Source organism: Choristoneura fumiferana, chromosome 29 (genome assembly GCF_025370935.1).
Source record: "Choristoneura fumiferana chromosome 29, NRCan_CFum_1, whole genome shotgun sequence".
Classification (NCBI taxonomy): domain Eukaryota; kingdom Metazoa; phylum Arthropoda; class Insecta; order Lepidoptera; family Tortricidae; genus Choristoneura; species Choristoneura fumiferana.
The window spans coordinates 2,167,900-2,185,964 of record NC_133500.1 but is presented as its reverse complement, the minus strand read 5'-3'; the positions used below and the strand labels follow the sequence as shown (position 1 = coordinate 2,185,964).

Genomic DNA, 18,065 nt, shown 5'->3' with positions numbered 1-18,065 from the left:
GTTATTTCAAGCTCTGCAACTTGAGACAGCTGTACACTTAGATTCTACACGATACATATATTTAAACTCAATCAAATCATCACTCATTCGTTTTAGAGTTTTTAATGAAGATCGAAGACTAGCCATTGATTACACTTTATGAACTTGATTATTTATGTTCCCAAATACCTGTTTTAAGGCTGTTTTAAGGGTCATCTATTTAAATTTCGGAAATACTAACTTTGCTATTCAGTCATCGAAACTCCGCCGCTCGACGATGCGAACTCTGTGGCGGTATAAATGGAACATCAGGATTCAATTTTATTTAATAAGCTAACTTTTTATGACAGAACTTTGTTCCCAAATAAAAAGTAAATTCATAAGTGCTATTTCGGATTGTGGGTGTACTTCTTTTTGTTGATGACAGTTCAGTGCAGTTAAAGTTGATTCATGATATTCATAAAAAAGCTTTTTGTTTGCAATTTGGTGATTGATTTGATATTATTTATTGTATCGCTATTGTAATCAAGACAATAACATTGCGGTCGGACCGCATCTGACTCATTCGTCTAAGTAACTTAAAAACTAAGGTCAGGGAGCTCTTAGCAAAAAAAGGTAGTAACCTCCGCGAAGCAAATCAAAAACGTCTGTCATACTAACCTTATTTTAAACAACAATGTTTCGTTTGTTGTGGTGCAATTTTATACACATTATAGTTTAATGGTCGACATCTATCCGTATGACATGATTTCGAGTGCCGGTGGATTCCGCCGACAACGCAAAAACATTGTGTGGCTCGTGTGACTCATACACGTTTTACTCGCCATCTGTTGCAACCTCGACTTAGCCTCAAGGCCCGCAATACTATTTACTCTTTCGACTTGCATTTTATTTATATACACTCAGATTTAATCCAGCAAACAATTAAGTACATCGTTCGTTTCACGATAAACTTATCTTCTGATAACTTGTAGATAAGTAACATCGGGTCTCTTATCGCGGAACTAAATTTTATTCATGGCCGTATTGTATCATCATTTCGCTGAAATTGTTTTGTCTTGCTTATTGTGTTGTATTGATTCAAGTGTGGTGTTGGTCTCTTTCAGATACAGGTGTGTTGGCAGCGACAGCTTTATGTGCTACATTTGTTTTGGGTGCCCGGTGAACGGTTTTGAATAATCGTTCAAATAACTTAGTCGTTTTATCTCTTTCTTTGCAGATGGACTGGTAGCTGCTCGCTCGCTTGCTCCCGCATTCCCGATACAGCGACGTGTTACGAATTTCAATTGACGTCGATACTTTTAAATTACTTGATACATTTTTTACATCTCAAGCTGTCTACACTTTTTTACTAATATGTGCTCCGCGTGCCTACGTCAATCTCTGCAGATTATCTCTTACTTCCATGGAATCAGTCATTGTCACTAATTAGTTACTTATTATGAAGGTTACGACTGAAAGGCGGAAGCTTATTACAATCTTGTCATTCCAATCTTGTGGTTTCAAAACGAAATAGACGCTCGTATGTCTGGAATGGAAACTTTTTACGACTCAAATACAGATCAGTTTACCAGTACCCTTAAAAGTTTAGTTCTTTCGCTAGTTGGAATACGGTTTCGTTTATAATTTAATTGGTTTTGTGCTGTGGCTTTAATTTGGTCGGCGGCACTTGTTTTCCCGAAGTCTATTCTTATCGGATTACGACTCGTTACGCTCGTCCGAATGATTTCACTTTTTGTGAGGCATTCGTCTGATTTCTTTTTATTAGATTACGCATGACTAGTGTCATTCAATTTTTTATCTCTAACTATTTCCTTATCAATTCATTGCCGAGTTATTGTTTATTACTTAACGTTTGTTAAAACATAAAATCGATTTTTATTGTCTCAGCAACAAGGGCTGGTGCGTCAATTACTGAATTTTAGATGTGAAATTTCTGTTTGACGTCAATCATGAAATGAGTAGGAGCGATCGATATTTGGAAGGCTTGATATTTTTAGTAGACGTTAGGATTAGTGATTGTGCGATGTAGGTCAATATAATCTATCATGCTTTTGTAACTACACAGACCGCCGTGTTATCTCTACACCGATAATCGTTCTGTGTAGTTGTAACACGAATGTTTGTTTAGTAGCTTTAGAACGTTTACTTTACAGATCTACATCCAGACTTAATTCTTGCCTAAAGTGATAGAAACTGTGATAAACTTACTTGCATAAATGTGAACTTAGAGCTCATTCAAACAAATAGTTTACTAGTGAAATGATCTCAATCTAAAATGGAGCGTAAATTAACTCGTGAAGACTTCATGCGGAAGAGCTTTAGGGCTCCCCGGACGTCCCCGGCCTCCGAGAACAACGAGCCGGCCGTCAACGGCGCTCCTCCGCCTTCACCAGTGTCCTTGTCCATGTTGGAAAGGACTCCGCAGCCTACAAGGGCCCAATATGAAGTCACCACTGCCGGCATCGCTCCCAAGCGCCTAGAATTCAACAGAACACATCCTATTCATCTTAAATCATTCCAAACACCTGAACCTCTAGACGATAGCTCGAATGTTCCTCCCTCTGACGATGTTCTGCGCAAACTGGAAAGGCAAATCGGCGAAATGGAGCGCGGCCTAGAAAGAGCCCAGAATGGAACCGTTGCCGTCGACGAGAGAGTGCGTTACGCAGAACACGAAAACCTCCTCCGAACCGGCGTGTCTTCCGTAGGCGGAGGAGGATATTTAGCCGCGGATTCGGACACAGAACATGACGTCGTGCCGTTCAATAGGAACGAGAGCACTCGGAGCAGCACTGGCGCCACAGCTCCAGTGGCGCGACCAGCTCCCAGACTCGCTAGAACCCATTCCGACACACAGCAGCACCAGGTCGCCGCAACCGCGAGGCTCATGCGTAAGATCGCTGACGGCGGCGTGAAGGAGGAAAAAACTAAAGTCATCTCCAGAAAAGCGATCCAGGCACGGATGGAGCGTGTCAAGAACTCCGTAGTAGGAACGAAACACGAGCACAGGGTTCTGGCAGAACACAGAGCCGAACCACCCTCCCCAAGGACGCCGACCTCGCCCATTTCGCCTCGAGCATCTATACAGGTAATTCGTTGTGAGCGTCTCGTACACGTCCCAATGACCCAGGACCTCATTATATTAAGTAACCTTTTGTGCATAACCGTCTGTAACAAATCCGTCAAAACTTGTTTTCATTTTAGCGTAAGCCATTGTCAAGGCGATCGCGTTACAGTAGCATGTGAGGTGTCAACGACCCTCAAGGACGGAGGGATCCAGGCGCGATGCTGTCTCTCTCGCGCGCATGTACATATATGCCTTTGACAGGAATGTCCTGCTACTGTTTGATTAAACCCAAACAAGTCTGATAAATTTTAACCAAGTATTTGACAAGACACGAACATATGCTTGAACTTATCCACACGTACTTATATTAGGATAGTATCAAAGTATTCGTAACCTGTGACGTCATAGCGTAGCTTAACTATGTAATAAGTCAGATGGCTCTATTGCCAAGCTATAAAATGGGGTTCCTTTACGATTTATTAGCTCTTCATCTTAGTTATAATGACCACCCATCGAGCGCGCGTCCGTATCTTTTTAATGAACCAAAACGGTTTTAATGTAGTCTTTGATATAGCTTTACTCTTTTGTTGTTAGAAGTTAAATAAGATATGGTAATATCTCAGAAGGACAATAAATTATCAAATATACCGATATCGCGTGTGTGGCCGGGGATCCTGCAGGGCTACTACGAAATTCGAAGTTCGTGTCGTTCGGTCTCTCTGACACTTTATTTAATACGAGTGCGAGTACGGTATGATACGAACTTCGATTTTCGAACTTCGGAGAAGGCCCTCTGTCCCAAATCGGCCTATTTAACCACGAACGCAAATGTCGTCGTGATGCTACTCAAATCATCTGTAAAAGATTTCAAAGTATATTATTATAATTCCTATATAATGGTATTTGCGACGCGTGAGCGATTGAAATTCAGTGTAACTTCGGTCTTACGTTATTGATACCATGTATATAATAATCTTGATCATAAAAGGAATCCTTCAAATTACACAAAAATATATAAGGTGGTTATTAGGTTAGTTAGACTGAACGCCTATGTAAAGGGTCTTAGGATGAGTTTTCGGTGTGCGGTGTGTGATTTACGATGGGTACTGAAGCTAATTGAGATCTGAGCACAATATATACTAACTTTTCCGATAGTATACGAAAGAAAACCATTATACACTTCACCTTTAGATAAGCGTTTGAATGACTCTAAAGCCCGGGTTGCTTAGGATTATTGGGCCGTCACACAGCGGCCGCAACAAAACGGTGAATGATGTCACCAGAACGTTGTCCTTGTAAAGAAAATGGCGCGGTTTTGCCATAGAGCGGTAATTGACACCGCTCTCTAGGATACCGCGCCATTCTGCCCACATAGACAACGTTATAGTGACGTCATTCACCGCCCCATCACGGCCGCTACATGACGGTACCGCTGATCCTAGGAAACCAAAGCTTTATTTATGATGCTGTCCATAAAAACGTAAAACATCAATAACGAAAGTACCTAGTATTCAACCATTTCAACCGAATATCACGTCCGTGAATATTAATTAAGCACGTGCCGCGAACATGCGAATAAATTTGGTAAACTGTAAGTAAGCCAAGGTCGCGTCGCGTCCCTCAAAATAGTAATTATGCTTAATTTGATTGATTAACCAAAGTCTCCGGGGCATATGAAATAGCATATTAAATTACAAAATTGAACACTTTTAGGTCAGACCCATTCTTTCTCGAACAATTAATGAGCAATTATGGGGAAGGACATTATTGGATTGCTTAAATGTCAATTGGTATACTTACTAGAAAAATAACATTTGTACTTTTAACTTTACGGCGAAGGAAAACGTCGTGAAGGTGTCAGTCCAATGGTGTGTGTAAAGTTTTAATCTGCACTGGCCCGCGATAGTCGTGGGCCCAAGCCCCGTCATTCTGGCAGGAGGCCTGTGACCTGCAGTAGGATGTATATAAGTCATGAATACCTGTCATCTGATGTAAACGTTTCTACCACTTTCGTCTCACTTTTTCGTTTCACTGACCGTGAAATGTAAATGCGCCAGGCGGTTACGAAATTTTGCATTTAATTAACGTACCTAGTAATATAGATAAAATTAGCGATACGTCCGCTGGAAACAACATTGCCCGGATGAACTTAATAGTATATAGTGTATAGGTAGGTGTAGGTGTGTAAACGAATTAGGACTGCATTTCTGTTTACTTCAAATTTAGGTCAGGGTTAACGGTGCTGGAAAAATGGAAACGCTCGGAAAAATCTCATTTTATTTCTCATTTTGATATCGTATCGTTGAAAATTATACTAAATTATTTAGTAAGAATACTTATTTCATCACGGATTGATTCCATTTATTATTTAGTATGTGAGATTTTGTGGAGCGAGCCTTTCCTCTTCATCCATCAACCAAATGACTAGTTCTATATTTGTTACAAGAATTTACGAATGTAATTTACTTACGAAACTGTTTCAACTTTTTACAGGTAAGCGAAAAGATGCGTTTTGAAGTACACACACAGCAAATCGAGTCGAGGTAAGTAAATGTAACGAGTATTACGTAGTTTGAAAAAAAAAGTGTGAATGTCAAGGCAGCATTCCATCACTGGTTTCAGCGCACCACTAGAATAACAATTGATTGTTTACACTTTGAACACGTATTTCTGTCGACAGGGGAACTCTTTCTATTTATAACGCTTACTTGTATTGTTTTAAAAATTTACCCAAACTGACTAAATGAGGAAAGCAATTTTAAAGTTGAAGGACATAAAGATTCTGAAAACAAAACAGTTGTTTTTAATGTCGCTCTCGAAGTTTTAACGCTAAGCGAGCAACCAGTAAGCGTAAGATTATTAAAATGAAACAATCAAAACAGTCAGTCCTCTTCGGAGCTAAAATTGGGTACCTAAATAACCTTGACACTAGAAGTTATCACGGCAGTATCATCTTAGATAAGACTATAGACTATTTGCTGATTCTCCGGGATATTATGTGATTCGCGGAAAAATTATCATTAAGAAAACATTGTCTTAGTGACACGGAAATGTTTTTTAATTTGTGCTAGATACCTAGATTTGATAACCTCGTTCAAGATAGGAAGAATGCGCCGTCCGGTGAAATTACAAAATACCGCAGTTAACAATATTTTATTTATTTGTAGGTATCTACTGTAATAAGATGTATAATTAATTGGCTTTTACTTCCTCACTTGGATGAAATGGCTGGATTTGTGATGAAATGGCTTACGATCAACATTCATTATTATCAACCGGAAAACATCCACTGTTAAACAAAGGCCTCCCCCTTAGATTAGAACGCCACAATTGAGGACAACAAGCCACCTGCATCCACCGGTTGCCAACAACTCTGTTGTCGTGGCCTTCACTCGGGACAAGAGCCTCTCCTAGAAGCCACCAGTCGAGGACCACGTCTCAACATTACCATAAATTAAAATTATTCCGTTTACTGCAGTTATTACTTGTATGCGTTTTAACTTTAATACTCCGGTCAATACATTACAATTTACATAAATTCTGACAAAGCTGAATTTTGATGGGGACCACGGGGACGCCATTAAGTGTCAAAAGTAGCTATCGATCTCATGTGTGGTAAAAATTTTATTCGTGGTCAAAGGTCAAAATTTGAGGTTTTTTTTTCGAAAACGGTAACTTTTATAAAAATAGTAGCCTAGGCAAAAATTATAGATCTTAAAATTATCTACAGAAATGGTCCTTATACTTTTTTTTTTCTAAAAGTTAACATCCGCTTATAGCTATAATTTTCTTGCGAGGCTACAGATTAGAAGCCATCTCGTCTCGAACCCCAACCTGACTGGTGACAAACTGTCGTATCTTTGCGGCGCATCTTTTGACCCTCTATTGTCTATTCCAAAATCCGGCTTATTATGAAAATTTTATTGTGAGCCCCTTCAACATGACCTTGACTCATTGACATGTGAACCATCGATTATCTACTCAATGTCTCGACGTCGATGGTAGAGCCTAAATGTTATTGATTAAGATAAGGCTTAGGTACTGAAATAGACGCATATGCGTCACCTCCAGCTTAGTCACGTAACGAATTACGTTAAAACGAAGGAGAGTCCCGTTTTATATGCACTCACTGGTTGCATTGGAAGATGTGATTTATCAATACAGACAAGATCAAGTTTTAATCAATGTGTAAACCGATTGCGTGGTCATTTTTAGGACTTTTGACATTATTCTTTGTTGCTCAATCTACAACCACGATGTGAAAAGTACTGAAAATATCCGTCTGTTACATCCAAGACGGCCCTGAAAACTTTACCTATTCACAACAAATTCACACCTAAGCGTACTCTGACATTCGTTAGTATAACTTCATCCATAACGAGTGACTTACTCGCTACGACGAGCATTACAGCAATGTGAACGTACACAATTCATAATTCAGGGTCTTGGACACTCCCTCTGGCAAATCTCACGAGATTACAACAGCAGCAGTGTTACTTTTGGAGACGGTTCGTTTTACTAACTTCGTTACATGCAAAGAGGTTCACATTTAGGTCAAGTTAAGGTCATGTTAACTGAGAATTTAGGATGTGGGGCAATGCAATTAAACAAATGAAGGAAAAAATGTAATAGATTCAACTGCTGATCACGACCAGTCGATGAAGTTAAATAAATCATCTCGCTTTTCCTTATTATGTTCATTGAGAAGGACATCCATAAAGTACCGCCTGATTCAATAATGTGCTCATCAGTCGTTTGTCCCGCAAGTGACTTTTATTATCAATAAAGTATCATCCTGTAAACACGGTGGCACGTCAACATCTCTCGAAACAATTTGTCCAGAATTCATTCATAAACAAACATCTTAATGCCCATCAGGTTTCGTCGAGACGTTTTATTTTGTAGATATAAGATATTTATGAGACTTCGAATAGTTTGACGAGTGTGAGGTGTAAATGGCAGTCAGCCAACTGGGCTGAACATTGGTGTACTTGAGGTGTTTGAATGGAGAACAATCAGGGAATTGACGAATGATGTTAATGTTATCAAAGGGTTGCCATGTTTAAAGGTTAAGTTTGTTACGCCTGTGTAAAATACTCTTTATAAGTATAGGTAATACTTCAATGTAGGTAGACATTCCATAGAGATTTGATGTAACGAGCTTAAGGATTTACTTACATAAATTTAGTTCTTATAAAAAGTTTAGCAAAAAGAAGATTTAAGAAAACGTAAATTTACACGTAAAAATGGGGCAAGCCTTCTAGGCTTGTTCTACACTTAAGCGAATTTATTCCTCCGATATAGGTCGGCCGCGTTTGGCTCACAGCCACTAAACTTTTATGCTATTCCCTTTGCAAAATTTCAAAGTAAGTCCTCGTAAGTTGCGAATTCTCTTTCCGACAGAATTTCGCGTAAAGCTGAGGTAGTGCGACGTGCGATGTTAGTTTTTGTGAATCAATCAAACTGTCGTCAATGTTCGTACGAGAAAAGAATTGTGGGAAAATTCATCGCTAACGATTTAGTCAAATACATACCGCATCTCTTTTAAGAATAGGAAATCATCATGTCCAGAGCACAAAGTATAGATACGAGCACATCATCAAACATGTGTACGCGATTGATATCTATGACGTGATGACGTGAACTAAAAGAATTTCTTTGCTCACCCGCGACCTTATGATAGCATAAAGCCATAGGATATGGGATAGGTGCTATCATAGGTCGCGGGTCGCTTAGCCTATATACGTCCCACTGCTGGGCACAGGCCTCCTCTCAGAACAAGAGGGCTTGGGCCATAGTTCCCACGCGGGCCCAGTGCGGATTGGGAACTTCGCACGCACCGTTGAATCGCTTCGCAGGTTTTTGCAGGTTTCCTCACGATGTTTTCCTTCACCGCAAAGCTCGTGGTAAAATTCAAATTTTATAGGTCGCGGGTGAGCAAAGAAAATCTTTTAGTTCATTGATATGGATCTCCGTAAAGTAACACCTGATTTCTATGCATGTATATATTCTTACTTTCTTTTCAAAATGATACTACATTTTATTTTCAATCTTAAGAAATATCTCGGGTAACTGATAAATAGGTTGGCGCGGAAACTTGCCGTCTCATCACAATGCTATCGGCAGTATCGACACAACCGTTCTCGCTTTCAACGAGTGATTCCGCTACGTTAGTGTAAGTTGTTACACTGCTACTCACAAATAAAACACGCTTTAATGGTAAACCTGCATGACTCGTCCATCGTTAGACGCAGGGTCTAATAAGTCCAAACACGGCTAGGTTCCGTTGTGATCTGTATTGTATTAGGAGTTCCAGTGCCTGTCTTAGCCTTACTGCTCCCTCATCAGACTTTGGTCAAAGTATACCTTAAAGGTGACAGACAGCTCATTACAGCCACCCGGCACCCGACCAGCACCGCCTCGTCTCGAGCGGTTAGTATTCTTCATATATATTTGTATGGGTATGCGTTCACTACAACAACTCCGTAGCGTCACCGGATCGCCTCACTCGCGAGGTTGCCACGCGCGGACGGCGAGTGGACCACTCGGTGACAGCCCGCTGCTCGCCGCCATAGTGACTACTAGGAAATTAGTGGACAACGCGAGGACCACTCGTTGTCAACGCGGCGTCCACCCGTGGACGCCGAAAGTCGAGGCGGTGCTGGTCGGGTGCCGGGTGACTCTAATGAGCTGTGACCTTTAGTATTATTTATTCCACTAAGCCGAAACATGGCTAGGTTACGTAGATCTGTTTTGAGAGTTCCAGTGCCTAGCTTCCTATTACGGTGCACAAACAGGCATAATGGATTTATTTAATACCTCATTTACTTTTAAGCGAGGAGGTAATATTCGTGCAGTCGTTTATTTGCCTTCGTTTTTTAACCAGATGCTCTTTAATTAACGTGAGAGCATCTGTTACCAAATGAAGTGAACTCATTATAGTCTTGTTTCTCTTAAGTTGCTACAATGTCGTCGTGACGCAGGGAAGCCCCGCTAGCGAAGCCCCACCCGTGCCACCTTTATGTTTATTACTAAGTTAGAAATACAACTCTTTAGCTTGTTTGTATTACCTACATGATTTATTACAGTTGCAGATAAAAAAATGCATAGTCTTAGTCAATCACGCTTCTCTTTGAAAACAATATATGGGCTCTTTCACTCACATTGATTCCATTGTTGTGTTTTATTAAATTTCCGTTAAAAATGCTCTCAATATTTTTCAGACTGCTCTAAGATATAGGTTATCATGAGCCGTGAAAGATATAGGTTACGGGTAAACTTGACCTTTTACAGTCCCTCAAGTGCCTTGAGGGCCGACCGTTCGCCTGAACGCCTGATCCAACGAGAGAGGATTAGCTGGATGTACATCGTACATAACTTAAGCTGCTAATTAGTGTTTGGGCAGTCAGAACATGCCTTTAGATATCACCGAATGTATATGATCTAGCGGGGCGTCGTTTTTACATCGGTTGCTGAGGTTTGGCAAGCGTTTACTCTGGCTGTGTACGTGTAGTCATCACCAGTGATGCCAACTCCCAATGTATGGCAGCTTGGGGTAGAGATCGACAAGCATCGACAAGCGCTTCAAAACGGCTCTTCGCTTGCATACTGCTTCTGTATCTTCTTAATTGTTACTTCAAAATATGATCAGCGTTCTTATAACAATCAATAAACAAATTTAGGACTAGTATCTAAAGCTCAAATTAAACTAAGCTGAAAAAATATGTGAACCTAATCAACTTGCGAACTTAGAATCCCCAGATAAGTACAGCTTGAACTGAAAGTACTGAAACTATCATAGTTCGAGTATGTTATGCCAAACACAACTTAGTATAAGGTCGCTAAGTGAGATAAATTCTCGATGGAAACTCACTTTGCGATGGGAATTTTTCAGGCCGGCTGGTCCCAGTTTCTCGTATAATTAGTGTTTTGTTTCGTTTTCTCGTCCAATTTACGAGACCAAGCACTAATATTGGTTGTAAGTGACCTAATTTGACGTGTTCTAATGCATTTTTTAAACGTAAATGCGCATTTTCGGTACTACGGCTCTTTGCTGGAGTGGGAAAGAAACACAGTTGTCTGTCACGCTAGCTGGATAGAAAAGGGAAAGGGGTAAGTACTTCTAGGATTGATTTAAAACATGATCATAGTCGAAAAGCACTAAACGAAGCACTCTGCTGCGGGAGCTTGCCAAACAAATACTAACTACTCATAGTCACTTTCCTTATCAAAATAAATCCTGGTACACATGTCTAGTTTATTGAATTCTGGCCTGTAAGTAAGTATAACAGACGTGAGAAAACGCAGCCTGAATACTTAAACAGACAGGGACGTCTCAAGTGCTGTGTGCACACCGCTTTCTAGAGCTTGTTTTCGGGATTTAGAGTTTCTACGAAGTTCTAATGGATAGTCTTAAACGTGGTTCAACGAAGTCCAGTAGCGCAACGGTGTACCTAAGTATAAAGGAGAAGTTATTTCAAGGGTAGTTAAGCTAGTAACCAACAATTGTTTGACTTTAGATAGAAATAGTGAACCTGCCAAGACTAAATGTAAACGGACTGAATTGCAGAAGTAAGTCTTGGAATGTATTAATCTGCTGTACGAAATGGCTAAGTTGGTGGTCCTAGCAAAAGCATCGGCTGGTACCATCAGTCAAATATATGGTCTACCACCCTAAAGTTGATAATCGTTTGGATGTCATATAACAATTATGCCAATAGACGTGTCTGTCAACTTGAAAGTTCGACTTTAGCGACGTATACGTTTGATAGGAACTTGTTTAAAAATTGATAGACCACTTATTTGGCTGATGGTACAAGAGGAATGTTGATTCGTTAGTTTGTTACCGGTAAATGCTTATCAATAGAATCCTAACCTAATTTACGCGCTTGTTAAAATTACTTTGACATTTGCTTTCTACACACAAATTTTAAGAATAAGAAATCTTTATTTCGCGTAAGTAACCTAATACAAACATGTTCATGCTAAGATGAAAAAGAGAAAAAAAAATACATGTTACCTACCTACATGTTTGTGCTTGGGTTTGGACATACACAGACATATTTGTAACTTTTCGTAAATAAGGGAATACGTTAATGGATTTGGATTGTTTTATTGTAAGCAACAAACGATCATTCGAAGGGATTTTCTTTGAAGCTTTACTCGGCAATAAAAGAATTCGATTTAAGTTGTCCATGTATATTTCTGATTTTATTTTTCTTTGTTGTTTCATTGTTTTGTTGCTAAAGTTTAGGGTAATGTTTTTATGCCCTGACACATTAGTCAGATTACATACGGAATCCTGTATCACGACCTGAAGAAAATATTCAGATCACAAATTATGTCTAGCTCCCAGTAAACTTTATCATTCTTATAGCAAAAAACTTAACTGACATTTTAGACAAGCTTAAAAATAATGTTATCTATGAGTACATAGACTAATGTTAACACGGTTTGCGGCGATAATATATTAACTATCAAGTTACATGTTAAACTTCCCTATAAATCATATTATTTGATACGTGAATTTTTGAAAAATACGATATCCCGTTTTTCATAGTCATGATACATCGTCCTGCGCTGGATAATATCATACTACGTCACTGACCACCCTCTAGACATTTAAACCGATATATCATTGTCTAGTGCAGTATCACATATTCCTCGTTACCATTTAATAGTGCCCATTTAAATATGCAATGAGCTCGACGTTTTATAGGCTTTGCTGTAGTCAAACCGTTTATAATCTCATAACTTTATATAGAACTTAAGTTGCGATGGTGAAGATTAGACGTATGATTTTATATCTAATTGAGGATAATCACTTAACATCGTACAGTCACCAGCATTAATATCTGCCACAGCGGAGCGTGCAAAAATATCTGACACGTCCTTCCGGCCCTAGAAATAGAGTCGTATCAGATATTTATGCACGATTGTTGTGTCAGATATTGGTGCTGGTGACTGTACCTACACCTACAGTCTATTTATAGACTGAATTTCGGAGCAATGTCGAAATGCAAAAAAGTATTCCAAACGAATTCGTAGAAGCTTTTGTTCTCTGCTGAAAAAATCACAGGGTACTTTTGAAAATAATTAGGAAACTTCGTCCTCACCTGCAATTTTTTTTCCGGGAAACTGCCTTATCGCACAAAAACCTTTTCGCGATCACTTCTCATTAGAACTTCGCCCTTGAATATGCTTTTATTCCTTACATATATCTCTTTTTATTCAGAGCTTCCGTGCTTCATGCATGAGGCGTATCTTGATTCCAGCCCAGTTGGCAAAATGTAACTTAGCTTTGACGTGTTAGAAATATAAAATAAATCTGGCAGTGAGGTCCTATTCAAAATCATACACAGATTTACTTCTGAATGCTTTAACTGTAAAGGCAACGCAAACCCAACTAGCGCAAGTTAGAGTAACGTAAAATTACTGTCACCTAGCTCCACATATGATTTCTATCTGCATCCTAATTTGATACCTCAATGTGTGCGTTAAAGTGCACTTTGAATTATTTGCAGGAGCGTGTTTGAGACGTTTTTGAATCCATTTGTCGGAAAATAGGGCGGCCACCCCCACCCTGGCTTTCCGCAGTCTGAATACCAATTCGAAGGCGTACGGACGTTTCGTTTACAAACCGTTTGTGACTATTTATTAACGGACGAATTATGGTGGTTTTGTTTTGTATTGTGGTGTGCATGTGTTGATATGGCTAGGAAAAGGGTAAGGGTGAAGGGTGATTTGGGAACAGTTTTGTTTAAAATAGCTGCCGTTCGAATTAATTATGTCGGGTTCTGTAGCATTTTTTCTTACATTTGCGCTCTTTATATGTTTACAGCATTTAAAGGCCCCATTAAAAGGCTTTTGTCACACAAATATCTGAATAATATCGTGTGCCGTGTTCCGAACCAACCCTGAAACCAATTTTGGGATAGGAATGTTCAATATGACAACTCGTAACAAACAAATAGAAGGCTTTTATTGTATTTTCATTTGGATGTTAGCGTGCGATATCGTGCAAATTGAATATTGCGTTGTCAATTATTGTTATTGGTGTTCATAGAAATCCATTTGTTATTGATTCGTTACCATAGAACTTACAAATATATGTTACTAGCCGTTACCCGCGACTCCGTCCGCGTAGAATTCGTTTATCGTTTACCCCGCGGAAAATATACAATTTTCCGGGATAAAAACTATCCTATGTCGTTTTCCGAGACTCAATCTGTCTGTATACCAAATTTCATCTAAATCGGTTCAATGGTTTAGATGTGATGAAGTAACAAACAAACAGACTTACAAACTTTCGCATATAGAGATATAGATTCATTTTTGAAGTACATCCAGAGGATTACCAGCCATGCTATCCTAGTATTTATAATACTAAAAATAAACGAAACTTACCTAAAAAACAAAAACTAAACATGATACTGGGATGAGAAGAGTCTGCAGAATTTTAGATTGTAGCAATTCCATTAGTTTCAAAAGATAAGTCCATCAACATCCTCAGCTCAGCATCCCTTCAGATTGAAGCGTTAAGTTTATCAAAGTGATATGTGTAACTACCTACCTACCTACCTAGTGAACGCGCATTTGTGTCTTCACGTATCTGTTTAATTGAAAATAAATGTTTGAACAAGTCAGCGGCAACCAAAAGTCACAAATACCTTTGGTGCATTGTTCAAGACGTCGGGGAAGATTGACATCAAGACCCTGGTAAGCTCCTCCAGTACAATACTGAGCCATAAAAAACCGAGGATAAAATCCGTCATTTTGTATATCACTTGAGAGTACCAAGCATTTCAAATTAACAGCAAATTTCACAAAATAAGATCGGGAGAAGGGCGGTATTAACAACATAAATAACTGACTGGCAGATATACGTCAACAGAACTGTCACTGTCACTTGAAATCGAAACGTCACTCAGATACGTTCAGAAACTTGTTGGTATGCGTTTAAGGAGACTGCTTTAGTTTTTGTTTTTCTTCGTGTGCTGCGTGAAGACAAGGACGACAAAGAAGTGGTTGATACGCTACGAGATTACGACAATACTTGCTGAACTAAGTCATCTTTAATAATCGTCTGAGTAGGACAGTATGGAAAGGGCAGATAGTGGCGACTTGGTTTGTTACGCGTGTTCATTGGACTTGGGAGTGGGCGAGGAGTACCTGCAGTGTATGATTGAAAAATGTAGGAAATTATACCATCACTTGTGTACTAACAAGAAGCTTACGCCTAAGGAAAGAGAAACCTGGGTTTGTCCCGAGTGCTGTAATGAGCTTAGGAAAGGTGGACGAAATTATGAGACCCCTGTTGGCACCCCCGTCACTACTAAGAATATTTCGACGAGGAACAAAAGTGAAACTCCAGTTTTGCATGGGCAGTCTCCAGGCGTAGTGCCTGCGCTTGCGTTAGAGCTACAATTAACTCGTGATCAGATGATCATGCTTAATGAGCGGCTGGCTGACGCGGTGTCTACCATAGTGCAGTGCCAGGCTGCGCTTGCCGAATGCGCGAAAAAATTCGAGTCTGTTAATTACCGGCTACTACAATTAGAGCAGGAAAAGGAATGCAATGCTAGCCCGCCCCTATCGGATACACGAAAGCCCAGCATGCAGAGTAAGCGCAAGGTTAAATCTAAGTCGAACAACAAGACCAAGCAGCCACCAGCGAAGAATAGCGAAACCCCTAGGGATGCGACTGTTGATTCCCCGAGTGAAACCAAACAGAAGGGCGGGCCATCGAATGAGTCTCAGGATTCGGGTGCCAGTGTCAGTAAAGATGATGGCAAGACTGACGCGAGTAACGGTGACAGTTTGGATGAAAATGAGGAAGGCTGGCAGGAGGTTAACAGTCGGAAAAAACGTGTTGCGTCGGTGCGCGGTACTGCAGGTCCGGAGAAGACAACGCTTAAGGCGTTGAATACCGAAGGTCTATCCATCTATGGAACATGGTTTCGGGTGGTGACGACATACTGGCATATCTTCAGTCTCTGAAACCAGGAAAGACTTTTACAGTAGACGAGCTAAAACCGAAAGGTCTGTACAAGTCCTTTAAGATTGGTGTTCCTGCTGAAATGTTTGACGAATGTTTGACAGCTGAAATCTGGCCTGAGAATGCCCGAGTGAAACCCTGGTTATTTCGGAGATCTTAAAGCTCGTTACTCGGAAGTCGTACCAAGGTCTAGGCCGAAGACATCTCTAAACCTCGTTTACCAGAATGTCAGAGGTCTCAACACAAAATTACGGCAATTCAGATTAAATATCTTATCACTCGATTGCGATATTGTCTCAGTTACTGAAACCTTTTTAACTGGAGCTGTACATGACTCGGAGCTGGTGGAGTGTGGATGGAGTGTGTTGCGCCGGGACCGCGCCACGGGCGCTCGTGGAGGCGGGGTGCTGATTGCTGCGCGGCCAGGCCTCGTGTTGCGGCGGCGACGGGACCTGGAGTCGCCCGCAGGGGAGGACTTGTGGGTCACGTTTGTCCATGACAGTGTCACTTTCTATCTGTGCGTAATTTATATTCCTCCAAGTGTCATTGATGAAGTGTACATGCGTTGGTTTCAATCTTTGGAAACAGTAATTAACTCTCTTAATGGGGTAGTTGTGGTTACTGGAGATTTAAATTTGAACCCATTGTATAAGTCCCATAGCCTTTTAAGTTACTATTGTTATTTTTTGACTGTATGTGGCTTGTGTGAGAAGAATGAAGTGAGGAATGCCTATGACGGAAAATTGGATGTGGTTTTGGTATCAGACCGTATCAAGGATGTTAGGGTTGTGGAGATTGACGGTGGTGGGCTTGTCCTCCATAGAGACGTTTACCATCCGCCATTAGAGATATCAATCCCAATCAGTAGCGGTGTGAAACGATCACCTGCCGGTTCAGTGGACCCTAGCAATGTTGATATGCGAAAGGATTGGAATTTTGCAAAAGGTGACTTTGAGCTTCTATACACATTGTTCTCGGAAGTGTGTTGGGATGATGTTCTTCAGTCTCAAGATGTTGAGGTAGCAGTAGACATTTTGTATTCGACTATTTATAGAATATTTGATATTTGTATACCTAAAAAGGTTCGTCCTAAGATCCCTACTAGACGCTATCCAGTTTGGTTTGACGCTGACTTAATTAAAGCGGTAAAAGCGAAAGCTGTACTTCACAAAAAATGGAAAGCGTCCAAGAACATGGATATTTATGAGGAGTTCAGTAAGCTTAGGAGACACGTTAAGGAACGGATCTCTTCCGCGTATGACAATTACATTGTTCATGTCCAGTCTAAGGTAAAGAGTGATCCACGTAGTTTTTGGCAACACGTAAACAACCTCAGATCTAGAGGTGGTTTTACTGATCAGGTCACGTTTGATGGGGAACAGTTCACGGGGCAAGACGCTGCTTTTGCTTTTGCCAGTTTTTTTTCTAGCGTGTTTTTACCGGATGTTCCACGCCTCGATGGAAATGATACTAGCAACAGAGGCCGAGGATGTTATGCTAACCTTGTAAATATTTCTAACATAAGTAAAACAGATGTTGGGGCAGCCATTAAGCGTCTTAAACCTAATAGTTCGTTGGGACCGGACTGTTTGCCGGCGTACATTATTAAGGGGTGTGCTGATCATTTGAAGGCACCTCTGGTTCACATTTTCAACTTGTCCCTCTGCACTGGAACGTACCCGCACCAGTGGAAAGTCACCAGAGTAAAGCCAATTCCGAAGTCTGGTGACGCATCGGAGGTGGAGAATAGTAGGCCTATCGCAATTCTTTCTACTCTCGCGAAATTATTCGAGTCCATCCTTCACCGTATAATTTCCCCACAGATTAAACCATTTCTAAGTGATTCCCAGCATGGTTTTAGGGCTAATCGCTCAGTGAGTTCTAATCTCTTAATATTGGTGGATACTATCTCGGAGCAACTGGACCGGGGGGCTCAGGTGGATGTCCTATACTTTGACTTCAAAAAGGCTTTCGATCGAGTAGATAACGACGTATTACTGACTAAGCTTGACGATATAG

General features: G+C 40.4%; 1 protein-coding gene across 17 annotated transcripts in view; it reads left to right on the top strand.

The window, feature by feature from the left end:
- The window catches only part of LOC141444299 (serine/threonine-protein kinase MARK2-like), a 196,646-nt gene that overhangs the window by 104,001 nt on the left and 74,580 nt on the right, over positions 1 to 18,065 (top strand). For 9 of the 17 annotated variants that reach the window (XM_074109801.1, XM_074109800.1, XM_074109806.1 and 6 more), the window contains exon 2: positions 2,136 to 3,070. The exons of 6 other annotated variants lie outside the window; for them this stretch is intronic. In XM_074109801.1, the coding sequence (XP_073965902.1) occupies positions 2,258 to 3,070 (813 nt within the window). In that variant the 5' untranslated portion in view covers positions 2,136 to 2,257. Of the gene's footprint in view, positions 1 to 2,135; positions 3,071 to 13,660; positions 13,775 to 18,065 lie in introns of those variants that run through there. 2 more of the 17 variants (XM_074109820.1, XM_074109819.1) reach the window with 2 other exon arrangements.